This window comes from Oncorhynchus nerka, linkage group LG20 (assembly GCF_034236695.1).
Source record: "Oncorhynchus nerka isolate Pitt River linkage group LG20, Oner_Uvic_2.0, whole genome shotgun sequence".
In the NCBI taxonomy this organism is placed as follows: domain Eukaryota; kingdom Metazoa; phylum Chordata; class Actinopteri; order Salmoniformes; family Salmonidae; genus Oncorhynchus; species Oncorhynchus nerka.
Genome location: NC_088415.1, coordinates 38,605,916 through 38,629,870, shown reverse-complemented (window position 1 = coordinate 38,629,870; position 23,955 = coordinate 38,605,916). Strand labels below are relative to the sequence as shown.

Here is a 23,955-nt window from a genome sequence, read left to right as displayed (position 1 = left end):
CTACATAGTGTCAAAAGTAGTGCACTATGGGCCCTGGTCAAAAGTTGTGCACTGTATAGGGAATAGGGTGCCATTTGGGACACAGCCACGTCAGACATGTAGTTATGCTAAAGGTTGCGCCTCCTTTTTAATCCCCGCTGTTTGCCCTCAACAACTATGCAGAGTGGCCATCACTGGTGCATCGGCTGATGCTGAGATGGAGACTGACATCTCTAATTTGTACTCAGTGTGACATGTGAAGTGAAATTGGATAAACCAAGTGGGGGATAAATGATATGGAGACATGGCATTTGGCTGCATGATGATGAAAATTGACTATCAAATTGACCGTCAACAGAGTCCGTCTCACTCTCGATCCTCATCAGGCTAGTGATGGGTAGTTCTGCTCTTTTTACTGACTCTGATCTTTTCGACTAATTTAGTCAAAAGAGCGAATCTTTAGACTAATTTCATTCATTTGACTCAATAATGGCCAGAGCCACTAGGACCCACTATCCATTTTTATTTACCGACGAACGATGAACTGAAAACTCGAAAAGAGTCATGAATGATTCTGCGAGCCTCTTGTTCACATGTACCGCATTCAAAACAACTGGGAACTCAGATCTGGGAGATCTCCTACTTCTGACTTCAGGGTGTTCAAGACAACTGGGAACTCAGAAGAAAACAAGCTCCAACTGGGGAAATTTGTTTTGAAGGGTCATAAAACTCAGAATTCCTACTCGGATCTCTTTCATTGACTTCATGATTCGTCCTCGTTTTTTTTCAGAGTTCCCCGTTGTCTTGAAAGCACCAATGATGTTCACCATAGGGGGTTTATTGGAGCTGTCATTTGTGACTGAGACTTGTAAACGTGTGCTTTAAACGATGCACATTTGTTGATTGCTAGGCATACAGATTCATATTTCTTGATACATTTGAATCGAGGTCTAGTTTGTGAACTACTCCTGGCGCAATACATTCATTGACTGCCTTGGGGGTGCCTGACGACACACTAAGTTCTTCCACTGCTCTGTCATTTGCTACATACTTTTCATTGCAGAGAATTAACTACATTTCGCATCATCTAGTTTTCTGCTGCTATGTGCAGCAAATTACATAGACTTATAAACCAAAACCTTTGTGGGGGAGGGGGGGGGGGTTGTAATATATCACCACAACTTTGAGCTACTGGACCATCTCAAGAGGTCTCTGTGAGGGAATAAATGTCTATGAGAAATAGGGTGTCTGACACTTATGCGACTCCGATACCTACAGACATTTTCAGGCCACTGGTCTTTCCAGGCCACTAAAGCCACTGAGATGTGAATCTTGTTTTGGCAGGTGCTACACCTTCGGCATCGGTCAGAGTGCTTGCAGGAGACTGATGACAGGACTGGCAGCCGTTTCCAAAGGAACGGCAGAGTTCTTGGCAGAAGGGGAGAGACTGCAACCCAAGGTCCTCATTTCCAATGACATGTTTATCCTCCTCTTTGCGACAACCAGCTATTCTGAATGTCATAGAGGAGGGCCATTATGCAGTGGATGCAAATTGTTCAGACAGAGTGCTCTCCACTGTTAGCAATTAACAATTCATTTTGTTGAATAAAACGCCCATTAGAATCAGTCTAATTCACAGCATACGTTATGTTTTAAAAGGGTCCTTTATTATTCCATTCTCACAGGCTTACAGGCTCTAGTCTTGTTTTCACAAAACAAATTGCATTGCACAGACGGAGGGAATGTCATAATTTCAGTAGACAATGCGATATTCTAGGAATCCGCGTTTCACTCAAGGAAGGCAATGTCCTCTGGATCTCTGCCCGTACTCTCCCAGATCACTGAAACTCATAAGAATAACTTCAATAGATCTCTGTTTCTATTCTGCATCTCTCTATCTGAATATTCTCCCAGATTATTAAGTCGCTGAAGAAGACCATGGCCCCAGTGCTGAGTGACATAGCCATCGACTGGTTGTTCCCTGACACCAAGGAGGTGTTGCTCTCCCCAGTGGGCTCCACATTCCTGTTCCCTGGGGACTGTTTGATTGGCTACAGCGTGGTGTGCGACACCACGCGCTACCATCCCGATCCCAAATCTGTAAGTAGGCCTACACCTTGACATAAAGTGGCTATGTAATATGTATTCATATTTCTTAGTGTGATTAAGATAGTCTCCTCACTCCTGAATGAGAATCAAGCACATCATCTGTTTCCCTCTATTTCAATTCAATAGAACGTCTCTATGTTAAGTGATTCAAGTGAAGGATGTGGATTCTTTTTTGAAGGCTAAAATATCCTCTCTGATGAAAGGTGTCGAAAAGCTATATCTTGAAATGAATGTCTCGTTCAGCAACTATCAATTACACTCCCAAGTGGTGTAGAGATGCAGCACTCAGACATTTCTCTTTCAACTCTTCCGCCAGGATAAAAGGAGGCGATACAGTATGATGCATTCCAATGTGTCAGCTAGCTCCGTGTTTTACCACTCCCAAGAGGAGGACCCAGAGACGACTACAGGCTTCTCTGACGGTCCAGGGATGCACAGGGACATACACTCCAGCCTGCCGTTGGACTCCTATCTGGACTCCATGTCAGAAAGCAGCTCTGGCCCCACAGAACACAAAGCCATGGGTAAGAATCTAGAGGTCTGAGATCAGCTCTTCCTTTCCACTGGTTCAAATGGCATTTTTGTTTCGTTGGTCCAATTCATGCGGTAACGATCACTTGGTCAGACATGATCACACATTCAGACATGAAACCGTGTATTTGTGCACACAAATGAATGTGATCTTTTCACAAACCCATAGGAATAGAGAACAAAACGCCACCTAGAAGACGTGTGTATAGCACCAGCCAGATAGTGGAATACAACCAAAACATGAAGAAGACCTGCACTCCCAGTGACCCCAGCTCTGTAGAGGGGAAGAACCCACTGAGGAGAGCTAAGGTCCAGGAGCTGAATGGACAGACCAGCCCTGACTATGGAGCACAGTGGAAGACTGAATACCACGTGAGTGCAGTGTCTGTGATCTTGTGGCACTGCCAACAGATCTGGGTCTCGACCCTGGAGTCTGCAGTTCGATTCCTATGTCCCCTCTTTCTACTATGTCTCTGTCCTCATCTATCTCACACTCTACTTATAACCTGAAGAAAAATTACTACGAGGGGAATTGTTCAAAAAGAAAAACACGTATAGAATGTCTTAAATCTTAATTAGAAACATGTCTTAATATGATACACATGGTTCATTGATTTCAATCTTCAAATAGAATCGTTTAAGTGACAATCCAATTGATTCTTTGTTCATAACCACACAAAAGCAATTTAAGAAACACCACAGAATACCTAAGACATTGGTGCAAAATTAATAGGCTTTCATGGTAAAAGTAAAAACCATTATTCTGGAAAATATAGTTTTTTACAGGTTGATCTTGCAGCATATGGCATTTTGTACACAAATGTCTTTCGGACAATTATATTGTCTTTTCGATAAGATATGCCAGGAAGTCAGTGTTGAAATTGCAGTGACGTTGGATGAGTAATAATGGCGTGGGAGAAAGTGATCTGACCCTGGGCTCAGTTGGAGTGTAATCACGAATACAAAAGAGGAATGTTCTCTCATCACTAATGAGGGCCACCATCATTTCATGAATGATAATGGACTGTCTGAAATTTGCCCAGAGTGCATTGGCATAATGAGGCAAGGCTCACCTGTCATTCCATGGTTTCTGCCCTTGTACAAATGATATACTTGGAATTTGACTTTGATCTGCATAGTGTGATAGTTACTAGTGCACGCAAGACTTGGTTCTGAGTGCTGAAATTTGCTTATTAAAGACAAAACAGGTTTTATGGTCATCAACAGAAAGCGTATAAAGAAATATAAGAAAACATTTTATACAAATTGACATCAGCTAATTCAAATTGTGGCATAACCCATATCATAAAAGGCGTTGTCCTTGATTTAGTGCAGGTATTCCCAAGCAATGCCGTCGGGGGTACACCAAATAAAAATGTGATGACATATTTTCTCGCCTGAGTAGCCTCAGTGTTCAGCAAAATAACAACACAATGTCAAATGATTAACATCCAATCACATTAACCGTTACTCTCTCGCGGGAATTCCACTAACGGTCCGTATGAAGCCAAACGTAGGTGCTGCTCATGTTGGTATTTTGAGTAAAAATACTGATGGCGCAAAAGCCATGACAGGGAGACATAGTAGAGTGGTAACCCGCGAGCAAGTAGTTGCTCCTGGGAAGCGCCTTGGGTCCACTGCAGCATCCACCGAGAGGCTCTTGCTGCTAAGGGAATGCCTGACAGCTTGAAAGACATTTTGGACACTACAGTGAAAATGGTTAACTTTGTTAAAGCAAGGCCCCTAAACTCTTGTGTATTTTCTGCAATATGCAATGACGTATCCGGGTGATGTTTTTTATCGCCTGTGTAATGGGTCCTATGTGTAGTTGGTGTAGAGAGTCTGGCGCAGGACAGCAGATATTAGTAATCAACCTACTTTTACTCAAAATGTAAAATATAAAAAGTAACAAATACAGACACACACCATGACAGACCGAAAATACAATAAACAATCACTCACAAAAACCCATGGGAAGGGAACAGAGGGTTAAATAATGAAACAGTAATTGTGGGATTGAATCAGGTGTGTAAAACAAAGACAAAACAAATGAAAAATGGATCGGCGGTGGATAGAAAGCCGGTGATGTCGATCGCCGAATGCTGCCCGAACAAGGAGAGGTGGCAGAGGTGACAGCGACTTCGGGGATGACTCAGAGGACGATGCGCAGGGCGATTCGGATGGAGACGGTGGAAATCCCGCAGCAACGAAGGCCAAACTGACCAAACTTCCGGTAGTAGTTGGAAAACCCTAAAAATCGCTGCACTTCCTTTACCGTGGTAGGAATCGGCCATTTACACACGGCTGAAATGCAGTCACTCTCCACTCCACCCCTGACGTGGAAATGCGGTACCCTAAGAAGGAGACAGACTGTTGGAAGAACAGACATTTCTCAGCCTTGACGTACAGGTCGTGATCGATCAGGGCCCTATCGTTCCATCCCGCGCTGGCCCGCAGGGACCGGAAGTCCAAGGCAAAATCCTGCGCGCTCCTCGTCCCCTGCCTCAGGTGGAACGAACACTGCCCGAAAGCCGTGGGTGAACTCTGCGTAATGATATAACGCCAGCCGTCCCATCATAGTCCCATCATACTCCCTCGGGAGCGCGAGACGAATCCCACTGGGACCAGGGGAAAGAGGGGTGGACAGTGGCACCTGTTGTAGTGGGCTGGTGGAGGCGCTGAAAAACCTCCTCCTCTCTCTAAACGATCCATAGTCTGCAGCACGCGATCCATGGAAGTGCCCAGACGTTGCAACATGGTTGCGTACTGCTGAACACGCTCCTCCACTGGAACAGGGAGGGCGTCTGCTCCTGCTGACTCCATTCTTCGGGTGAGTGATTCTGTAATGGGTCCTATGTGTAGCTGGTGTAGAGAGTCTAGCGCAGGACAGCAGATATGAGTAATCAACGTACTTTTACTATAAATGTAAAATATACAAAGTAACAAATGCACGCACACCATGACAGACTGAAAATACAATAAACAATCACTCACAAAACCCATGGGGGAACAGAGGGTTAAATAATGAAACAGTAATTGTGGGATTGAAATCAGGTGTGTAAAACAAAGAAAAAACAAATGGAAAATGAAAGTGGATCGGCCGTGGCTAGAAAGCCGGTGAAGTCGACTGCCGAACGCCGCTCGAACAAGGAGAGGGACCGACTTCGGCAGAAGTCGTGACAGCCTGAATGATCTGAATCTAGGATTACAAGGACTTTCCGCAATTATATTCAATGTGCGGGACAAAATTGAGGCTATGATTAAGAAGTTGGAGCTCTTCTGTCTGCATTAACAAGGACAACACACAGCTCTTTGTCACTTCCCACGAGCTGGGTTGTGACAAAAACTCACACTCATTCTTATGTTTAATAAATGTATTGTATAGTGTGTGTATGTGGCAGGATTACAATGATGGCAAGAACTACATTTGAGAGTGCGCTGACCTTGGTGCTAGTAGAGGGGGTACGCAGCTGGAGGTTGAATGTTTGAAGGGGTACGGGACTATAAAAAGTTTGGGAACCACTGATTTATTGTAATCAGTGGAATGGGCAAAAACACATTGCTCTGATGACTGAGTCTATTACTGCATGCACAATGCCATCACTGTAATGGTCCTTATTAACACTTAAGTGAGCTTCTTGCCTGAATGGGCATGGTCGCAATTAGTCTATGGTCGGTTCACATTTGTGGGGAGTAAGTCAGTGGATGTATTGCAATTATTCTGAACTTAAATTAACATTGTAATAAAGTTTAATAACATCTTTGGTCATAGTATTTAGCTAAACATGTATCTTTATGTTTAACCCCTGACAGCCACAGCTAGTGAACCTGTGTGCCACATCTGCCACGGGTTCCAGGGAGCGCCCTGCCAACGGCGCTTCTCACACACCCTCCCCCCATCTGGAGTGGGCTCCCCAAGAGGTGGACCCAGAGCAGGCCCAGCCCCCCGCCTCCAACCTGCAGGCCGAAGCCACCAGGAGCAGGGCTGACCCAGAGCACGCTCCAGGAGGAACCAAGAGCACCGGTTGGGAGGACTGCTCCTCCTCCACTGACCCTTCTGTCGGCAGCTTAGGAGACGCAGGTGCGTCCACAACCACAGCCCTCCCACTCACCCTAACATTGAGCAATGGTAGACACACTAATCGATCAAATAACTGATATCCCAGACAAGACGTCTAACTTCTCATTGTTGTGTTACCAGACTGCTACCCCAATCAGCTGTGTGAGATAGAACCCCCCCAGGAGCCTCCAGCCACGCCAGACCTGAACACCACCCCAGACTGTCAGGAGGTGGTGAAGGGGGACTGTAAGGCCGTGGTGTCGGGCCTGCTCTGCGGGAAACCAGTCAAGTGGGAGGTGACCTTTGACATAAACCCCTACCTGAAGGGCAGAGAGCGGGAAGAGAAAGTTCACGAGGAACTGTGGAACGAAACGTTCCATCATCTGGCTGGACGTTCCATTATTCAGGATTTTGAAAACATGGCAGATAAGGAGTGTGAGATTGAGCATGGTGCGTAAGACATGGGTAATATCTCATTGCTCAAATGTGACCGGATTCAGGATCGGGGTGTTTGATGTGATTTCCTACATCACAGTAGGGGTGTTAAATGTAAAAAAAAACATTATTATTTTTTGTTGTTGCAGAAATGCCTTCTTGAACATGTTAACTTTCATATGCCTTAATTACAAACTTGTATAGGATCTGTAAATATGAAGAAGAAAAAACTCAAAATGAGTTTAGCCCAATCAAAAGCACTGAGCTATATAGGGAGATAGGCAGGATCCATGATTGGCTGAGATAAGGGAGGGGGTTAACAGAGAGACTACATTCTGGAGGAGAATGTCATGCTGACTCATGCGTTTACATATGAATTCTTAGAGATGGGTGGGTCTAAGGCTTAAGTTGTGAACATTGCTAAATGGTAGTAAAAATAATTGAATGGCATTTTTCTCCTACTTATCTCCAAAGTTATATAACACATTGTAGCATGCTCAAGGGTGTGGGGTTTCCACGTCACCAAGTTCAATAACAAAACATACACCAGTAGCACAACTAGAATGCAAATGGGAAATTATTAGGGATTTTTTTACACTGGGGAAGAAGTGGGAATTCACCAATTACTTCACAGTCCACAAGCCATTCTCGTTGCCTGTTCCGTTCTCCAGGGGTAATCCTAAAACTCGGGTCCTCAGCCAATCCAGTTCAGTACACAAGGGGGTTAATCCGACAATCTAGGTCACAACGGGTAATCTCAGATATTATTCTCTCTTCTCCCACTCTTCATAACGCACGTTGGTCTCCTTACTCTGCCCTTTTGTGCAGGTTGCTTCCTCCTTTATCCCCAAGCACTCCCTTGCTTAGCGATCTACAGCATCGCCTCGTTGGGGCAGGAAGTCCATATAAGGCTCAGGGGTGGAGCCAGTGGGCTGCAAGATATCTCCCCTCAATAACCACCCCTCCCTGCCATCTGCCCCAGACCCCATCCCTCAGCTCTGACCAGGAGGGAGGGGCGGTCCAGCTCCCTAGAGCATCCCTACTGGAGAGGGCATCGGCATTTCCATGGGCTGCACCTGATCTGTGGACAACAGAGAAAGTAGAGGGCTGTAAGGTTAGGAACCAGCCGGTGACGCGGGAATTTACATCCTTATTCCATGACATCCGAACCAGTGGTGTATGGTCTGTTACGAGGGTGAAGGGCCGTCCCAATAAGTAATACTTCTGTGTTTCCAGCGCCCACTTGATCGCTAGACATTCTTTCTCCACAGTGGAATATCTTTGTTAATATCAGCTTCCGGCCAATGTACATGACTGTGATAGGATGGCACCCACCCCTGTTTCGGACACATCGGTCTGTACCACCAGTGGTTTGGAGAAGTCCGGTGTCACCAGCACGGGTCCAGAACACAGTGCTCCCTTTAGGTCCTGGAAGGCTTTCTCCGTCTCCTCGGTCCACATCACCTGGGCTGGTAGACGGCTCCTGGTCAGTTCTGTCAGGGGGCTGGCTAGGGAGGCAAAGTGGGGAATAAGTCTCCGGTAGTAACTAGTCAACCCCGCAAACGTGCGTACCTGCTTCTTGGTGAAGGGGCGGGGCCAGTCCCAAATCGCCTCCACTTTCTTCACCTGGGGTTTGACACATCCCCTCCCGATCATGTACCCCAGGTACTCAGCCTCCCGCAAACCAATATTTATTTGGGTTCGCTGTAAGGCCTGCAATACCGCGCTCACTTGGTTTAGATGTGTCTCCCACTCGCTCCCCTGGATCACAATATCGTTAATGTATGCTGCCGCGTACTACCAATGGGGTCGGAGAACCTGGTCCATCAACCTCTTGAAGGTGGCCGGGGACCCGTGCAGCTTCTTATAATGGAACAGTCCATCCAGGGTGACAAAAGCAGTTTTCTCCCATGCCTCAAGAGCTAAGGGCACCTGCCAATAACCCTTTGTCAGGTCGAGCATACTGATAAATCAGGCAGTCCCTAGCCGATCGATTAATTCATAAATTCGGGGCATGGGGTGGGCGTTGGACATTGAGATTTAATTTACCTTTCTAAAATCATTACAGAATCTAAAGTTGCCGTCTGGTTTCGGCACCAACACTATGGGGCTCCACCACTCACTATTTGACTCTTCGATTATATCAGCTTCCAAAATCGTTATTACCTCGGGCCTGACAGCCTCTCTCCTTGCTTCCGGTAAGGGTCTCAACTTCACCTTTTCCTGGGTTTGGTGATGATGCTGTGCTGTACCAGATCGGTGTGTCCTGGTTCACTGGAGAACACATCTTGGTTCCGGCCGACCAACTCCCTCAGCTCCTGCTTCTGGGCATGGCTTAGCTGCTTCCCCATTGGCACCTCCATCGGCTCAGTCTCTGTGGTAGCCTTCTTCCGGAAAATAGAGTACATCACATGCATTCCATTTCATTTGCAAATTCACATAGTAAATCTGGGTCAGATGCCTACGTCCCGGCTGTCTGACCCTATAGTTAACTACACCCACCTTCTCAATGACATTGTATGGCATGCTCCATTGGCCCAAAAACTTACATTCTGCTGTGTTGACAAACACTTGGTCTCCTGGCTGAAAGTCCCTTCGTTGTGCTCCTCTGTTGTACAGTGGCTGCTCCACTGGATGTCATAAGGTGAATGCACCAATTTGTAAGTCGCTCTGGATAAGAGCGTCTGCTAAATGACTTAAATGTATGTAAATGTAAATGTACACCCGCTCTTGGGCCTCCATCATATGTTCCCGTACCAGGGGCCACAGGGTTGCCATCCAATCTCTTGTGTCTCCCACGTGCTCCACCAAGGTTCGGTGGGGCGACGGTTGCTGTTCCCAGGCTTCTTTAGCCACGTCCAGCAGTCCTCTTGGTTATCTCCCATGCAGGAGTTCGAAGGGAGAGAATCCTGTTGAAGCTAGGAGCACTTCTCAGATTTAGAACATCAGGTAGGGTAGCAGCTCGTCCCAATTCTTTCCGTCAGCCTCCATCACCTTCTTTTTCCATCTGCTTCAGGGTTTGATTGAATCTTTCCACCAATCCATCTGTCTGAGGGTGATACACTGAGGTGCGCAACTGGGTTATTTTCATTAGCTTGCATAGATTCTTCATGATCCGTGACATGAACGGGGTGCCCTGGTCGGTCAATCTCTCATCAGGAATGCCTACCCGGGAGAACAGCATGACCAACTCACATGCAATTCCCTTGGTGGCCATGGTGCGCAGGGGAATGGCTTCTGGGTACCTGGTGCATAATTCAGAATCACCCGAATGTATTGATGCCCTCGGTTGCTCTTCTGGTTGAGGTCCCACCAGGTCCATTGCAGCCCTGCTGAAAGGAACTGAAATAATGGGTAGGGCTATTAAGAGACTGTGAAAATGGGGTTTTGGCACCACCTGCGGGCACTCGGGGCAACTACAGCAGTATTCTTCCACTGCTTTCTTCACTCCTGGCCAGTAAAATCATGCCTTGATCCTGTCTAAGGTCTTCTCCACCCCTAGGTGAGCCCCAAGAAGATGTGAGTGTGTCAACCTCAGGACAGATGTTACAAAGGGACGAGGCACCAACAACAACTCCAGACATTCATCATTCTTCTTCACGGCCTGATATAGCAACTTCTTTATAGAGAAATGGGGGTAAGTTATTTGACTTGGTCGGTGTGCCGAACCGGCCCGCTAGAGAGGCAGGCTCTGATGCCAACTGATGGTCCATTGGGAACATGTCTTCCAGACTCGCCACCTCTCCCTCCAGTCTGGCTTACAAAGCCACCTGTTGGCCTTCCACCAGTACTACCAGCTGATCTGCGGGTTAGCTTGGCTGGCTAACTATTTAGCTTTGAACGGGAGAGAGTGTATCAGTTTATCTATGACCACTTTCGATGGTTGTGAGCGTCAGGGGTTTAGCAGTTAGCCTGCTCTTGGCCAACCCAATTAGATCATGCATTTGTGATCGGCGGGATCATACGCCCAATCATGGAATCTTTGTGTCCTACTAATCAAGGTGTAACCATACCGGTGCAGGATTTCCTTTTTCAGCACCCCATAATGCATCACCTGGTCAACCGTCAGATCCTGATAGGTCTTCTGTGTCGCGCCCGACAGGAAGGGTGCAGGTAGGCTGGCCCATTGCTCATGGGGCCATTTCTCCCTAGCCGCCGTCCTCTCGAAAGCATGTAGGTAAGCCTCAATGTCATCAGCCTCTGTCAGCTTCAGTATAAACCTACTGGGTTTGGGACGAGAGACTGCTGCGCCTGCCGCTATGCCGGCCTGGGCGGCTGTCAGCTGGCTGAGTTCAGCTTGCAGGAGAGCATTCAAATCAACAAAAAATTTTTATATAGCCCTTCGTACATCAGCTGATATCTCAAAGTGCTGTACAGAAACCCAGCCTAAAACCCCAAACAGCAAGCAATGCAGGTGTAGAAGCACGGTGGCTAGGAAAAACTCCCTAGAAAGGCCAAAACCTAGGAAGAAACCTAGAGAGGAACCAGGCTATGTGGGTTGGCCAGTCCTTTTCTGGCTGTGCCGGGTGGAGATTATAACAGAACATGGCCAAGATGTTCAAATGACCAGCATGGTCAAATAATAATAAGGCAGAACAATTGAAACTGGAGCAGCAGCACGGGCCAGGTGGACTGGGGACAGCAAGGAGTCATCATGTCAGGTAGTCCCGAGGCATGGTCCTAGGGCTCAAGGTCCTCCGAGAGAGAGAAAGAAAGAGAGAATTAGAGAGAGCATACTTAAATTCACACAGGACACCGAATAGGAAAGGAGAAGTACTCCAGATATAACAAACTGACCCTAGCCCCCCGACACATAAACTACTGCAGCATAAATACTGGAGGCTGAGACAGGAGGGGTCAGGAGACACTGTGGCCCCATCCGAGGACACCCCCGGACAGGGCCAAACAGGAAGGACATTCTGGTGACGCTGTTCCGCCAGCAGCTCCTGATGCATAGACTGCTGTGCTATGTTCGCCTCCACTAGCCGTTTCACCAATTCTTCCATTGTGCTCTGTGTCTGTTTCGTTATTGAGCTTGGTTTGGCCTCTCCACATTCTCCACCATATGTAGCACGCTCAAGGGTGTGGGGTTTTAACATCACCAAGTTCAATAACAAAACATACACCAGTAGCACAACTAGAATGTAAATGGGAAGTTTATTAGGTATTTTTGCACACTGGGGAAGAAGGGGGAATTCACCAATTACTTCACAGTCCACAAGCCATTCTCATTGTCTGTTCCGTTCTCCAGGGATAATCCTAAAACTCGGGTCCTCAGCCAATGCAGTACACAAGTGGGGTAATCCGACAGTCCAGGTCACAACGGGTAGTCTCACAGATATTATTCTCTCTTCTCCCGCTCTTCATAACGCACGTTGCTCTTTCCTTACTCTGACCCTTTGTGCAGGCTGCTTCCTCCTTTATCCCCAAGCAATCCCTGGCTTAACGATCTACAGCCTTGTCTATTTGGGGCAGGAAGTCCATATAAGGCTCGGGGGTGGAGCCAGTGGGCTGCAAGATATCTCCCCTCAATAACCACTCCCCTCACCTCCTCCTGCCGTCTGCCACAACGTTTATCACATTCCCTAACTGCAGTGTATGATACACCATTTTGAAGCTCTGAGTCTGTAGAAAAAGCTAACCTTGACAATTTGACACAACCTGAATACAGTCACAAATGGTATCCTTTGGAGTGATTGTCTTTTATTGTTTTGTTTTGGTAATAGTTTACTTCTTCAAATCAGTTTTATAATGGAATTTATGTCAATCAAAGATGATAAGGTGACAACATGTTATTTTCCAGGTTCTGGCAGAAGATGCCAGTTGTATGCCATCCACACCAGCAAGGCCTGTAACATTCTCAGTAAATACACTGCATTTGTCCCTGTTGATCTGGACACTAATGAATATCTACAGACCTTAATCGACTACATCAACCCAGGTGAGACACTCCTGTTCATTTTTATTTGTTTATTTTTATTTCACCTTTATTTAACCAGGTAGGCCAGTTGAGAACAAGTTCTCATTTACAACTGTGACCTGGCCAAGATAAAGCAGAGCAGTGCGACAAAAACAACAACACAGAGTTAAAGCTGAAGCTCGTCTGGAGGTTTGTTAACATAGTGTCCAAAGAAGGGCCAGATGTAAACAGAATGGTGTCGTCTGCGTAGAGGTGGATCAGAGAATCACCAGCAGCAAGAGCGACATCATTGATATTTACAGAGAAAAGAGTCTGCCCGAGAATTGAACCCTTTGGCCTCCCCATATAGACTGCCAGAGGTCCGGACAATAGGCCCTCCGATTTGACACACTGAACTCTGTCTGAGAAGTAGTTGGTGAAACAGGCAAGGCAGTCATTTGAGAAACCAAGGCTATTGAGTCTGCCGATAAGAATGCGATGATTGACAGAGTTGAAAGCCTTGGCCAGGTCGATGAAGACGGCTGCACAGTACTGTCTTTTATCGATGGCGGTTATGATATAATTTAGGACCTTGAGTATGGCTGAGGTGCACCCATGACCAGCTCAGAAACCAGATTGCATAGTGGAGAAGGTACGGTGGGATTCAAAATGGTCGGTGATCTGTTTGTTAACTTGTCTTTTGAAGATTTTATAAATGCAGAGCAGGATGGATATAGGTCTAACAGTTTGGGTCTAGAGTGTCTCCCCCTTTGAAGAGGGTGATGACCGCGGCAGCTTTCCAATCTTTGGGGATCTCAGACGATACGAAAGAGAGGTTGAACAGGCCAGTAATAGGGTTTGCAACAATTTCGGCTGATAATTTTAGAAAGAGAGGGTCCAGATTGTCTAGCCCAGCTGATTTGTAGGGATCCAGAATTTGCAGCTCTTTCGGAACATCAGCTGGGGGGGGTTCAGAGCTGTTGGCCGAGGTAGGGGTAGCCAGGTGGAAAGCATGGCCAGCCGTAGAAAATGCTTATTGAAATGATCGATTATCGTAGATTTATCGGTGGTGACAGTGTTTCCTAGCCTCAGTGCAGTGGGCAGCTGGGAGGAGTTGCTCTTATTCTCCATGGAGAAAGTTATTCTCCAAAACTTTTTAGAATTCTTGGTATGCATACTTTCACATTGAATGGATGGGAGTTTTTTTAATGCTTATTTTAACCATTGACTCTTCTTCAGACCTTTATTAAAAATCAAGGTAACTTTGTCCTTTAATACCACAAATGTGAACAGTTCTAAGACTGCTGTCATCCTTTAGGTTAGGAAATACACTGTGTCTCTGTTGGGTGTTTCAGGTGAGGGTCTGAAGTGGGGCTCTCGCTCGGGGAGCAGGAAGAACCAGGTTTACTCCATCGGACTGGGCCGCTCCCAGTCTGGCTGCATGTCAGAGGAGGCTGAGGACGGGCATCTATACCCCAGTAAGACCTTTACCGTACTACATAGTAGAATAATGTGTGACAGGTGATAGTTTGAAGAGGTCATACACCTGCCAAACAGACAGATCTGACAGGTTTTTAGTCATTTCTATATGAAAAGCTTCATTCCAAAACGCTATTTTCAGAAATGTTGAAATGAGCTTTTATTGTTTAAAGAAGTTATGAAATAGGTTGTGTGTTTTTTAATCGTGGCATGGGGTTGTGCAATGACAGACATGTATTTGTTCGAACTCTATCAATTGATGGTTTCATTTCAGAGGGACAAATAATCATGTTTTTAGGCAAAACGCTATATATCCGCCTCACTCTCAGAAAAACAAGTAGTACTGCTAGGTTTTAAACAGTCAAATGTATCAAATAACTACATTAAATAAATAAAAACTGTACAAAGAATACATCTGGGAACAATATTTTAAAAGTTTGAATCAATACAGTAATGTGAGATCTGTATGTAAAACATTTACATTTTATATTTGAGTAATTAAGTAGATGATCTTATCCAGAGCAACTTACAGTTAGTGCATTCATATTAACATAGCTAGGTGAGACAACCACATATCACAGTCAAATGAATGAATATGCTTTGAGTGTTTTACCTGTGTAGTATACTATTCATGTTGTCCACAGTGAAACTTTTCAAATGACATTGACCTATCGTTTTGCTGGCTTTTAGGTGTGGAAGATGGGGCCTCTCCGTGCAGCACCCCCTCATCCTCTGGCTGGGAAAGAAGCAGCTTTACAAATGGTGAGTTTTTATCTGGCCTGTTTTGCTCTCAAGGAAAATCACTGGCTCGCAAATAATATTAATGTCTTCATTAAAAAGCCCATTTGTTTTCTTATGGTCTACATTGATAGTCTCTAAACATGCACGTTCACACGCACGCTCACACACACACACACACACACACACACACACACACACACACACACACACACACACCCCACACAGCTGCTAGATTGTGTTTGTCCTCTGCTGTGGCTTCCAACCTTCTGTGGGTGTCTTATCTGTGTACTGTGTGGTGGTGTCATGTGGAGTGTAGTCGTGATGCTCAGGGTAGAGAGGAGAGAGAGCTAAATGGAAAACTAACTTGCCCTGACTGACTGTCTTTCTCTCTCTGTCTCTCTCAGCCCCCCAGAGGAGCCCGTCTGTGACCTCAGACCAATCACAGAAGTTGGTGGAGAGCCTCTTCTCAGCCAGGTGGGTGATGGCAAGGGCCAGGGTGGAGAATAAAATACTAACTAGACTGCTAGTGGTGTCTCATTGCCAACTGATAATTGTTACTTCCTGTTACTCTATATTTTGAGGGCACCTGCTAGATCTAGTGACTTCGAGTTAGGACTGACCCCATTTAGTCGTCTGGTTGATTGTTTGGTCGATAAGCTGTTGGTTGACCAAGATTTGTTTAGTAGAGCAGTGGCAAATGGAGTGCGTTTGGAAAGTATTCAGACCCTTTGACGTTTTCCACATTTTGTTACGTTACAGCCTTATTCTAAAATGTATTAAATAGTTTTTCCCCCCTCATGACAAAGCGAAAACAGGTTTACATATTTTTGCACATTAGTATTCAGAGAATGATGAGGGAAACATTTTAATGTAATCCATTTTAGAATAAGTCTGTAACATATCAACATTTGGGGAAAAAACATTTTGGCTCATGAGACACCTGTCTGATTCCCGCCTGTCTGAGTGGACTAATCCATTGAATAGGCCATATGGATGGCACACCAGTATCACCAGTAGTACATTTAGCCTACCATTAATTTCCATAATTTCTCATCTACATTGTTTGTTTGGTTAAGGTCATTTCTGTTAATACATTCAATATATTAACTGATACAGTCTTACTAGGCTACACCTGTTTTTGCTCATTTCATTCCATTTACGAGTTGTTCATTTATGAATGGTCTTTTTCTTGGAGCGCTCCTGTCAATTTTGAGTAAGGACACCCATCTGATTACGTATAGAAGTAGGCCTAGGCTACCTGGCCTGGGCGCAAATGTAGGCCTATAAATGTGCCCATTTTGGGATCTGCTACTATTTCTGATTGTCATAACTCACCATTACTGTGGAGCTTCTCAAGGTATTTTTAAATTTAGCCTCAAACAGCAAGTAAACAAAGTCTGTTTTTACATCCATTGAGAGTGACAATAGTTCCTCAACATAGCCTATTTAAAAATATTTCCAGATTTCTCCCTTTCGATAACCACTCAGCATGAAAGGGGACAAAAATGTCATATTTTATTATTTTTTAATTTTTTCTTTAACTAGAAATGCAAATTGATTTCTGATTCTAATAATACTATTAGACAGATCATACACGTAAAGTTAGCTAGTGAGCCAGAAAGCTAACGTTCGTTATCTAACTAACAGTACGCTTTAACTTGCAATAAAAACGACTTTCTGACTAAATTAGAAACGTTTATCTGAAAATGTAGCTAGACTCTTACCTGTATACACGGATGAACATTGCACGGCAGACTGGAACCATTTAACTATGCTTTATTTTAAGCTACATCTTGTTTGGCCGGTGTTGTGTCAAGTCACTCCGGTTCACACTGACCGTGGCGTGTGCAGAAAGTAGTCCATCACTTTTTCCAACTGAACTGTTGATAGCACCTGCTAAATTCAGGGCATCAATGTTGTTGAGAAAAGTAGCAAAACTTTTTTAGTTCTCGACGGCTAACGTTTTTTTTAAATGGCGCGGTAGAAAGGACTAGCAACACATACTGAACAGCTCACGTTACAAACAGAAGCATTCTACATGGCAGACCAATCCAAACTCATCTCCCGGCATGTCCAGCCCATTCAGCCAATCATGGCTAGCGGTAAAATTCCTGTCTTTTTCCGTGGCTTAACCAACTAGGCTCGGAATTTCAAAAATGTATTTCTATTTATGGATGGAATACAAGTTTGTTATTAAGGCACATGAAAGTTCAGATTTCTACCCAAAAAACACATTTTGATAAGAAAATAAATGTTTATGTTCACATCCCTCTCCTCTGAAGTAGTGACGTGCGACATATGCCTAGTTTCCTTAAACAAATCACATATATGGAAAAGTACACGTTTTAACATTTTGTAAGATTAGTTTTAGTTGGGGACATCCCTACTTCGAGTACATTGTTTTTTGTGTGATGTAATGTCTCCTTTCTCCATTTCATGCTAATCTCACCCAGTCTTATCTCTCAGGCACACATTACCACTCAGTCGCCTTTTTCCGCTATGCATAATTTGTGCATTTCCCAGTGTTGGAAAAATGTCCCTTTCCCCTCCATTCTCAAAATGAAAACAATTTCACTTATGTTGAACTATAGGTATGTGCTGAGAATGGCAGGGTTATGCTAGGAGCAGGAAATAAGGGCTGCGTATGCTTCGTGATGTCACAGAGAAAATCCAGTGTATGTATTTGTGCTCACAAATGGCAATGAATGAAACTTGAAGTTGATCTTGAGATGCTGCATCTCTCTCCTGTCCTCTACAGACTGACTCTCAGCCGGACAAGACTCCTGACCCGGGCTGCCAGGGGCTTCATGTTTGGCTCAAACAGCAAAACCAGCAACTCTGTAGGGGAGAGCGAGAATGAAAAAAAAGACTACATTCCTCTGGTGCGTGGTCAGTGGTGACAAAACGTTTTTGAAAATATAAATGTTTATCTTTTTACACCCTACATCTCCCTCTCTCTGGTACAGGTGTCCTTACAGTTGGCGTGTGGTGCGTTCTGCCTGGACAGCGCTCTGTGTGAGGCCATCAATGTGCACATGGACAAGCTGAAGTGGACATCTCCCTTCACCAGCCACCGGATCAGTCTGAGTCACCACGTCTCCCACTCAGCCAGTTGCCACTCAGACAGCAGCACTGCAGAGGACAGCCACAAGTCCACCTCTCCGTCTCCATTTGAGAGCTCAGCTAAGGTAACAGAGACCAGCCTGGCAGGCCACCACCAGACTGGAGACCTGGCTGTCAGCAGCCACAGCCAGACGGGCCAAGGCCCCTCACACCTGGCCAGGAGTCTCCGGATGGAGGGTGGGCCAGGATCTTCTCTTTTCTTCCTGGGCGGCCCCTCCACCCCTACCACCTACGCCGAGCCCCCTCTCTACCCTCATTCCCTGACTGACGGCGGACGGGGCTCGGAGTCGGAGAGTGTGGAAACACCCCCAGCAGCGCCCCTTGGGTCTGAGAAGAGGCTGGATACGGAGGGCATGGTGTGGGCCACGGCTGTAGCCCTGGCCTGGCTGGAGCACAGTTCGGCCAGCTACTTCATAGAGTGGGAGCTGATAGCAGCTAAGGCTAGCATGTGGCTCAGTGCCCAGAGCATCCCTGAAGGAAAGGACTTAGCCTCGGTCAAGTCTGCTGCCAACCAGCTCTTTATCATCCTCAGACACTGGGACGAGAACCTGCAGCTCAACATGCTCTGCTACAACCCCAACAGTGTCTGATCGCATCGCATGCACCGTCCTCCACCACGACATATCCAACTATGCTAACTGACTAACGCTTTACAAACAAAAAAATTGTATTTGCTGTTCTGATGATTTTGTTATGTGAGGTTGTTGTGAGCATTGTGTAGTTGGATTAATCATGTTGTGATAACTTCTAAACATGTCAGAAGCTTCTCAGAGGCATGCTTGTTGTCTCCATGTGGATGGATACAGACCATGCATTCACTAGCTATGGGTCAGTGAAAGAAATCCGAAGTGTTCGCGTAAACGTGCTGTAAAGTTACTTGCTGACTGTTTACATATTTGAGAGAAAATATATGTTTTGTTTGTGTTTAATATGTCCATCATATTGATGTCCAATGATGAGAGAATCTGCCAAAACAATACCAATTATTAATATTGCATCTAATGTGTTTGCTCGTCACCATCATTTCAAAACCCATATTGTGATATAAGAATGAGCCTGGTAGCAGATCTGTTTGTGCCGTTTTGCCAACTTTGCGAACTCCTCTTCTCATGTTTAATGTGTTTTTATTGTATTTTCATCAGCCATAAGTGCCTAACAATGATCCAACACAAACAACGATTGGTTATCTGGAATACGTATTTGGATGTTTTGCTGATGTCATGCATTGTCCATTCATCAACATGTTGTTTGACATACTGTATTAATTGTGTTTCCTTATAAGAAAATGCTCAGCAGGTTTTCTTTGTAGATGTTTTCGTAGTTCTGAATAATTTGATATAAACGTTTTCCTTGGTCCTTGTTATCTTTTACAAGGCATTGTGCTTTGCTCTCATATTTACTCATAAACTTGTGTTGTTTTACTCAGGTAATATTATTTTCCTCAGGCTTTGACATTGCATCCATCCCGCTGCATGGAAACCAGGTGTTTGTGTTTTAAAAGATGTATCAACAGTTGGAGCAAAGCAATTCCCCCACAGTCAACCTATTCTGCTGCATTTGGCTGTCGGAGATGAGATCTATGGTGTGTCTTAAATGTCTCCCTATTCCCTTTATAGTGCACTATATTTGACCAGGGCTCTGGTCAAAAGTATCTCACTGCATAGGGGATAAGGTGCCATTTGGGACGCATCTCTAGAAATGTCATAATGTAATTGTGATCTGTATAAGCTTATTGTGGTTGTGGTGGCTGGCTTTACTTGTGAGAAGTTGTATTTTTCATGTTTCGAGGTCAAACATACTCTACATGACCAAAAGTATGTGGACACCTCCTTGTCAAACATTTCATTCCAAAATCATGGGCATTAATATGGAGTCGGTCCCCCATTTGCTGCTATAACAGCTTTCACTGTTCTGAGAAGGCTTTCCACTAGATCATTGCTGCAGAGACTTGCTTCCATTCAGCCACAAGAGCATTAGTGAGGTCGGACACTGATGTTGGGCAATTAGGCCTGGCTTGCAATCTGCTTTCCAATTAATCTCAAAGGTATTCGTTGGAGTTGAGGTCAGGGCTCTGTGCAGGCCAGTTAAGTTCTTGTACACGGCATTGTCATGCTGAAACAGGAAAGGGCCTTTCCCAAACTGTTGCCACAAAATTGTAAGCACAGAATCGTCTAGAATGTCATTGTATGATGTATCGTTAAGATTTCCCTTCACTGGAACTAATGGGCCTAGCCCGAACCATGAAAAACAGCCCCAGACCATTATTCCTCCTCCACCAAAATGTTGTTTGCACTATGGTAGCATTCTCCTGGCATCCACCAAACCCAGATTCATCCGTCGAACTGCCAGATGGTGAAGCGTGATTCATCACTCCAGAGAACGCGTTCCCACTGCAGACAATTTTTATGTGTTACGCGCTTCAGCACTTGGCGGTCCCGTTCTGTGAGCTTGTGTGGCCTACCACTTCGCGGCTGAGCCGTTGTTGCTCCTAGACTTTTCCACTTCACCATAACAGCACTTACAGTTGACCGGGGCAGCTCTAGCAGGGCAGAAATTTGGCGAACTGACTTGTTGGAAAGGTGGCATCCTATGACGGTGCCACATTGAAAGTCACTGAGCTCTTAGGCCATTCTACTGACAATGTTTGTCTATGGAGATTGCATGGCTGTGTGCTCAATTTTATCCACCTGTCAGCAATGGGTGTTGCTGAAATCCAAATCCACTCATTTGAAAAGGTGTACACATACTTTTATATATATGTAGTGTACCTCGCCATTGCTGCTGTGTGTTTTGAAAAGATTGTTGACTGTTTGTTTGGGGCTGCATGTAATAAAATGTGTTTACTCGTAAAGCCGTAAAAGTTTGTATTGAGACAAAGCAAAAACTATTGGTCCCATTGGTCACACAAACAATATAACGAACGTTACCCTGAATGGTGCAGTAGTGGTTTATGTCCAGTTTTATGTTCAGTTAATGACGTTTGGCATTTGAAAATAATTGCACAGAAAGGCAGTACAGTCGTGGCCAAAAGTTTTGAGAATGACACAAATATTGATTTTCACAAAGTCTGCTGCCTCAGTTTGTATGATAGCAATTTGCATATACTCCAGAATGTTATGAAGAGTGATCCGTTGAATTGCAATTAATTGCAAAGTCCCTCTTTGCCATGCAAATTAACTGAATCCCCCAAAAACATTTACACTGCATTTCAGCCCTGCCACAAAAGGACCAGCTGACATCATGTCAGTGATTCTCTCGTTAACACAGGTGTGAGTGTTGACGAGGACAAGGCTGGAGATCACTCTGTCATGCTGATTGAGTTCGAATAACAGACTGGAAGCTTCAAAAGGAGGGTGGTGCTTGGAATCATTGTTCTTCCTCTGTCAACCATGGTTGCTTGAAAGGAAACACGTGTCATCATTGCTTTGCACAAAAAGGGCTTCACAGTCAAGGATATTGCTGTCAGTAAGATTGCACATAAATCAACCATTTATTGGATCATCAAGAACTTCAAGGAGAGTGGTTCAATTGTTGTGAAGGCTTCAGGGCGCCCAAGAAAGTTCAGCAAGTGCCAGGACCGTCTCCTAAAGATGATTCAGCTGCGGGATCGGGGCACCACCAGTACAGAGCTTGCTCAGGAATGGCAGCAGGCAGGTGTGAGTGCATCTGCACGCACAGTGAGGCGAGTACTTTTGGAGGATGGCCTGGTGTCAAGAAGGGCAGCAAAGAAGCCACTTCTCTCCCGGAAAAACATCAGAGACTGACTAATATTCTGCAAAAGGTACAGGGATTTGACTGCTGAGGACTGGGGTAAAGTCATTTTCTCTGATGAATTCCCTTTCCAATTGTTTGAGGAAAAAATCTTGTCCAGAGAAGACAAGGTGAGCGCTACCATCAGTCCTGTGTCATGCCAACAGTAAAGCATCCTGAGACCATTCATGTGTGGGGTTGCTTCTCAGCCAAGGGAGTGGGCTCACTCACAATTTTGCCTAAGAACACAGCCATGAATATAGAATGGTACCAACACATCCTCCGAGAGCAACTTCTCCCAACCATCCTAGTAACAGTTTGGTGACGAACAATGCATTTTCCAGCATGATGGAGCACCTTGCCATAAGGCAAAAGTGATTACTAAGTGGCTCGGGGGAACTAAACATCGATATTTTGGGTTCAATGCCAGGAAACTCCCCAGACATTAATCCCATTGAGAACTTGTGGTCAATCCTCAAGAGGCGAGTGGACAAACAAAAATCCACAAATTCTGACAAACTCCAAGCATTGATTATGCAAGAATGGGCTGCCATCAGTCAGGATGTGGCCCAGAAGTTAATTGACAGCATGCCAGGGTGGATTGCAGAGGTCTTGACAAAGAAGGGTCAACACTGCAAATATTGACTCTTTGCATCAACTTCATGTTATTGTCAAAAGCCTTTAACACTTATGAAATGCTTGTAATTATACTTCAGTATTCCATAGTAACATCTGATAAAAAAATATCTAAAGACACTGAAACAGCAAACTTTGTGGAAATTAATATTTGTGTCATTCTCAAAACTTTTGGCCACGACTACTATTCATAGTCAGTGGATGTCAACTATGTACACTGAATAAAAATATAAACGCAACGCGCAACAATTTCAAAATTGTTACTGTTACAGTTCACATAAGGAAATCTGTCAATTCAAATACATCCATTAGGCCCTAATCTATGGCTTTCCCATGACTGGGAATACAGATAAATTTCAAACAAAAGTATGGGCGTGTACCAGAAAACCAGTCCGTATCTGGTGTGACCACCAATTGCCTCATGCAATTCACATAGAATTGATCAGGCTGTTGATTATGGCCTGTGGAATGTTGTACCAATCCTTTTCAATGGCTGTGCAAAGTTGCCGGATATTGGCGGGGAACTAGGACACGTTGACGTACACGTAGATCCAGAGCATCTCAAACATGCACAATGGATGATATGTCTGGTGAGTATGCAGGCCATGGAAGAACTGGGACATTTTCAGCTTCCAGGAATTCTGTACAGATCCTTGCCACATGGGGCCGTGCATTATCATGCTGAAGCATGAGGTGATCCATAAAATGCAAATGTGTTCATTGTTCATAGCTTATGCCTGCCCACACCATAACCCCACTGCCACAATGTTGACATAAGCAAACCACTCGCCCACACAACGCTATACACGCTGTCAGCCATCTGCCCGGTACAGTTGAAACCGAGATTCATCAAGGAAGAGCACACTTCTCCAGCATGCCAGTGGCCATCAAAGGTGATTATTTCCCACTGAAGTCGGTGAGGATGATGAGCACGCAGATGAGCTTCCCTGAGATGGTTTCTCACAGTTGGTGCAGAAATACTTTGGTTGTGCAAACCCACAGTTTCATCTGCTGTCCTGTTGGCTGTCTCAGGTGAAGAAGCTGGATGTGGTGGTCCCGAGCTGGCGTGGTTACACGTGGTCTGCTGTTGTGAGGCCGGTTGGACGTACTGCCAAATTCTCGAAAGTTACATTGGAGGCGGCTTATGGTAGAGAAATTAACATTTAATTTTCAGGCAACAGCTCTGGTGGACATTCCTGCAGTTAGCATGCCA

General features: G+C 45.1%; 1 protein-coding gene across 1 annotated transcript in view; it reads left to right on the top strand.

Moving 5' to 3' along the window:
• Nucleotides 1-21,201, top strand: part of LOC115101905 (von Willebrand factor A domain-containing protein 5B1-like) — a 43,733-nt gene extending 22,532 nt beyond the window's left edge. Inside the window, exons 10-21 of the mRNA XM_065005481.1 lie at nucleotides 1,324-1,438; nucleotides 1,894-2,079; nucleotides 2,405-2,612; nucleotides 2,789-2,991; nucleotides 6,433-6,700; nucleotides 6,821-7,129; nucleotides 12,918-13,055; nucleotides 14,369-14,491; nucleotides 15,183-15,254; nucleotides 15,638-15,707; nucleotides 17,992-18,115; nucleotides 18,200-21,201. Of these exons, the coding sequence (XP_064861553.1) occupies nucleotides 1,324-1,438; nucleotides 1,894-2,079; nucleotides 2,405-2,612; nucleotides 2,789-2,991; nucleotides 6,433-6,700; nucleotides 6,821-7,129; nucleotides 12,918-13,055; nucleotides 14,369-14,491; nucleotides 15,183-15,254; nucleotides 15,638-15,707; nucleotides 17,992-18,115; nucleotides 18,200-18,946 (2,563 nt within the window). The 3' untranslated portion in view covers nucleotides 18,947-21,201. The remainder of the gene's footprint in view (nucleotides 1-1,323; nucleotides 1,439-1,893; nucleotides 2,080-2,404; nucleotides 2,613-2,788; nucleotides 2,992-6,432; nucleotides 6,701-6,820; nucleotides 7,130-12,917; nucleotides 13,056-14,368; nucleotides 14,492-15,182; nucleotides 15,255-15,637; nucleotides 15,708-17,991; nucleotides 18,116-18,199) is intronic.
• Nucleotides 21,202-23,955: the final 2,754 nt, after the last annotated feature.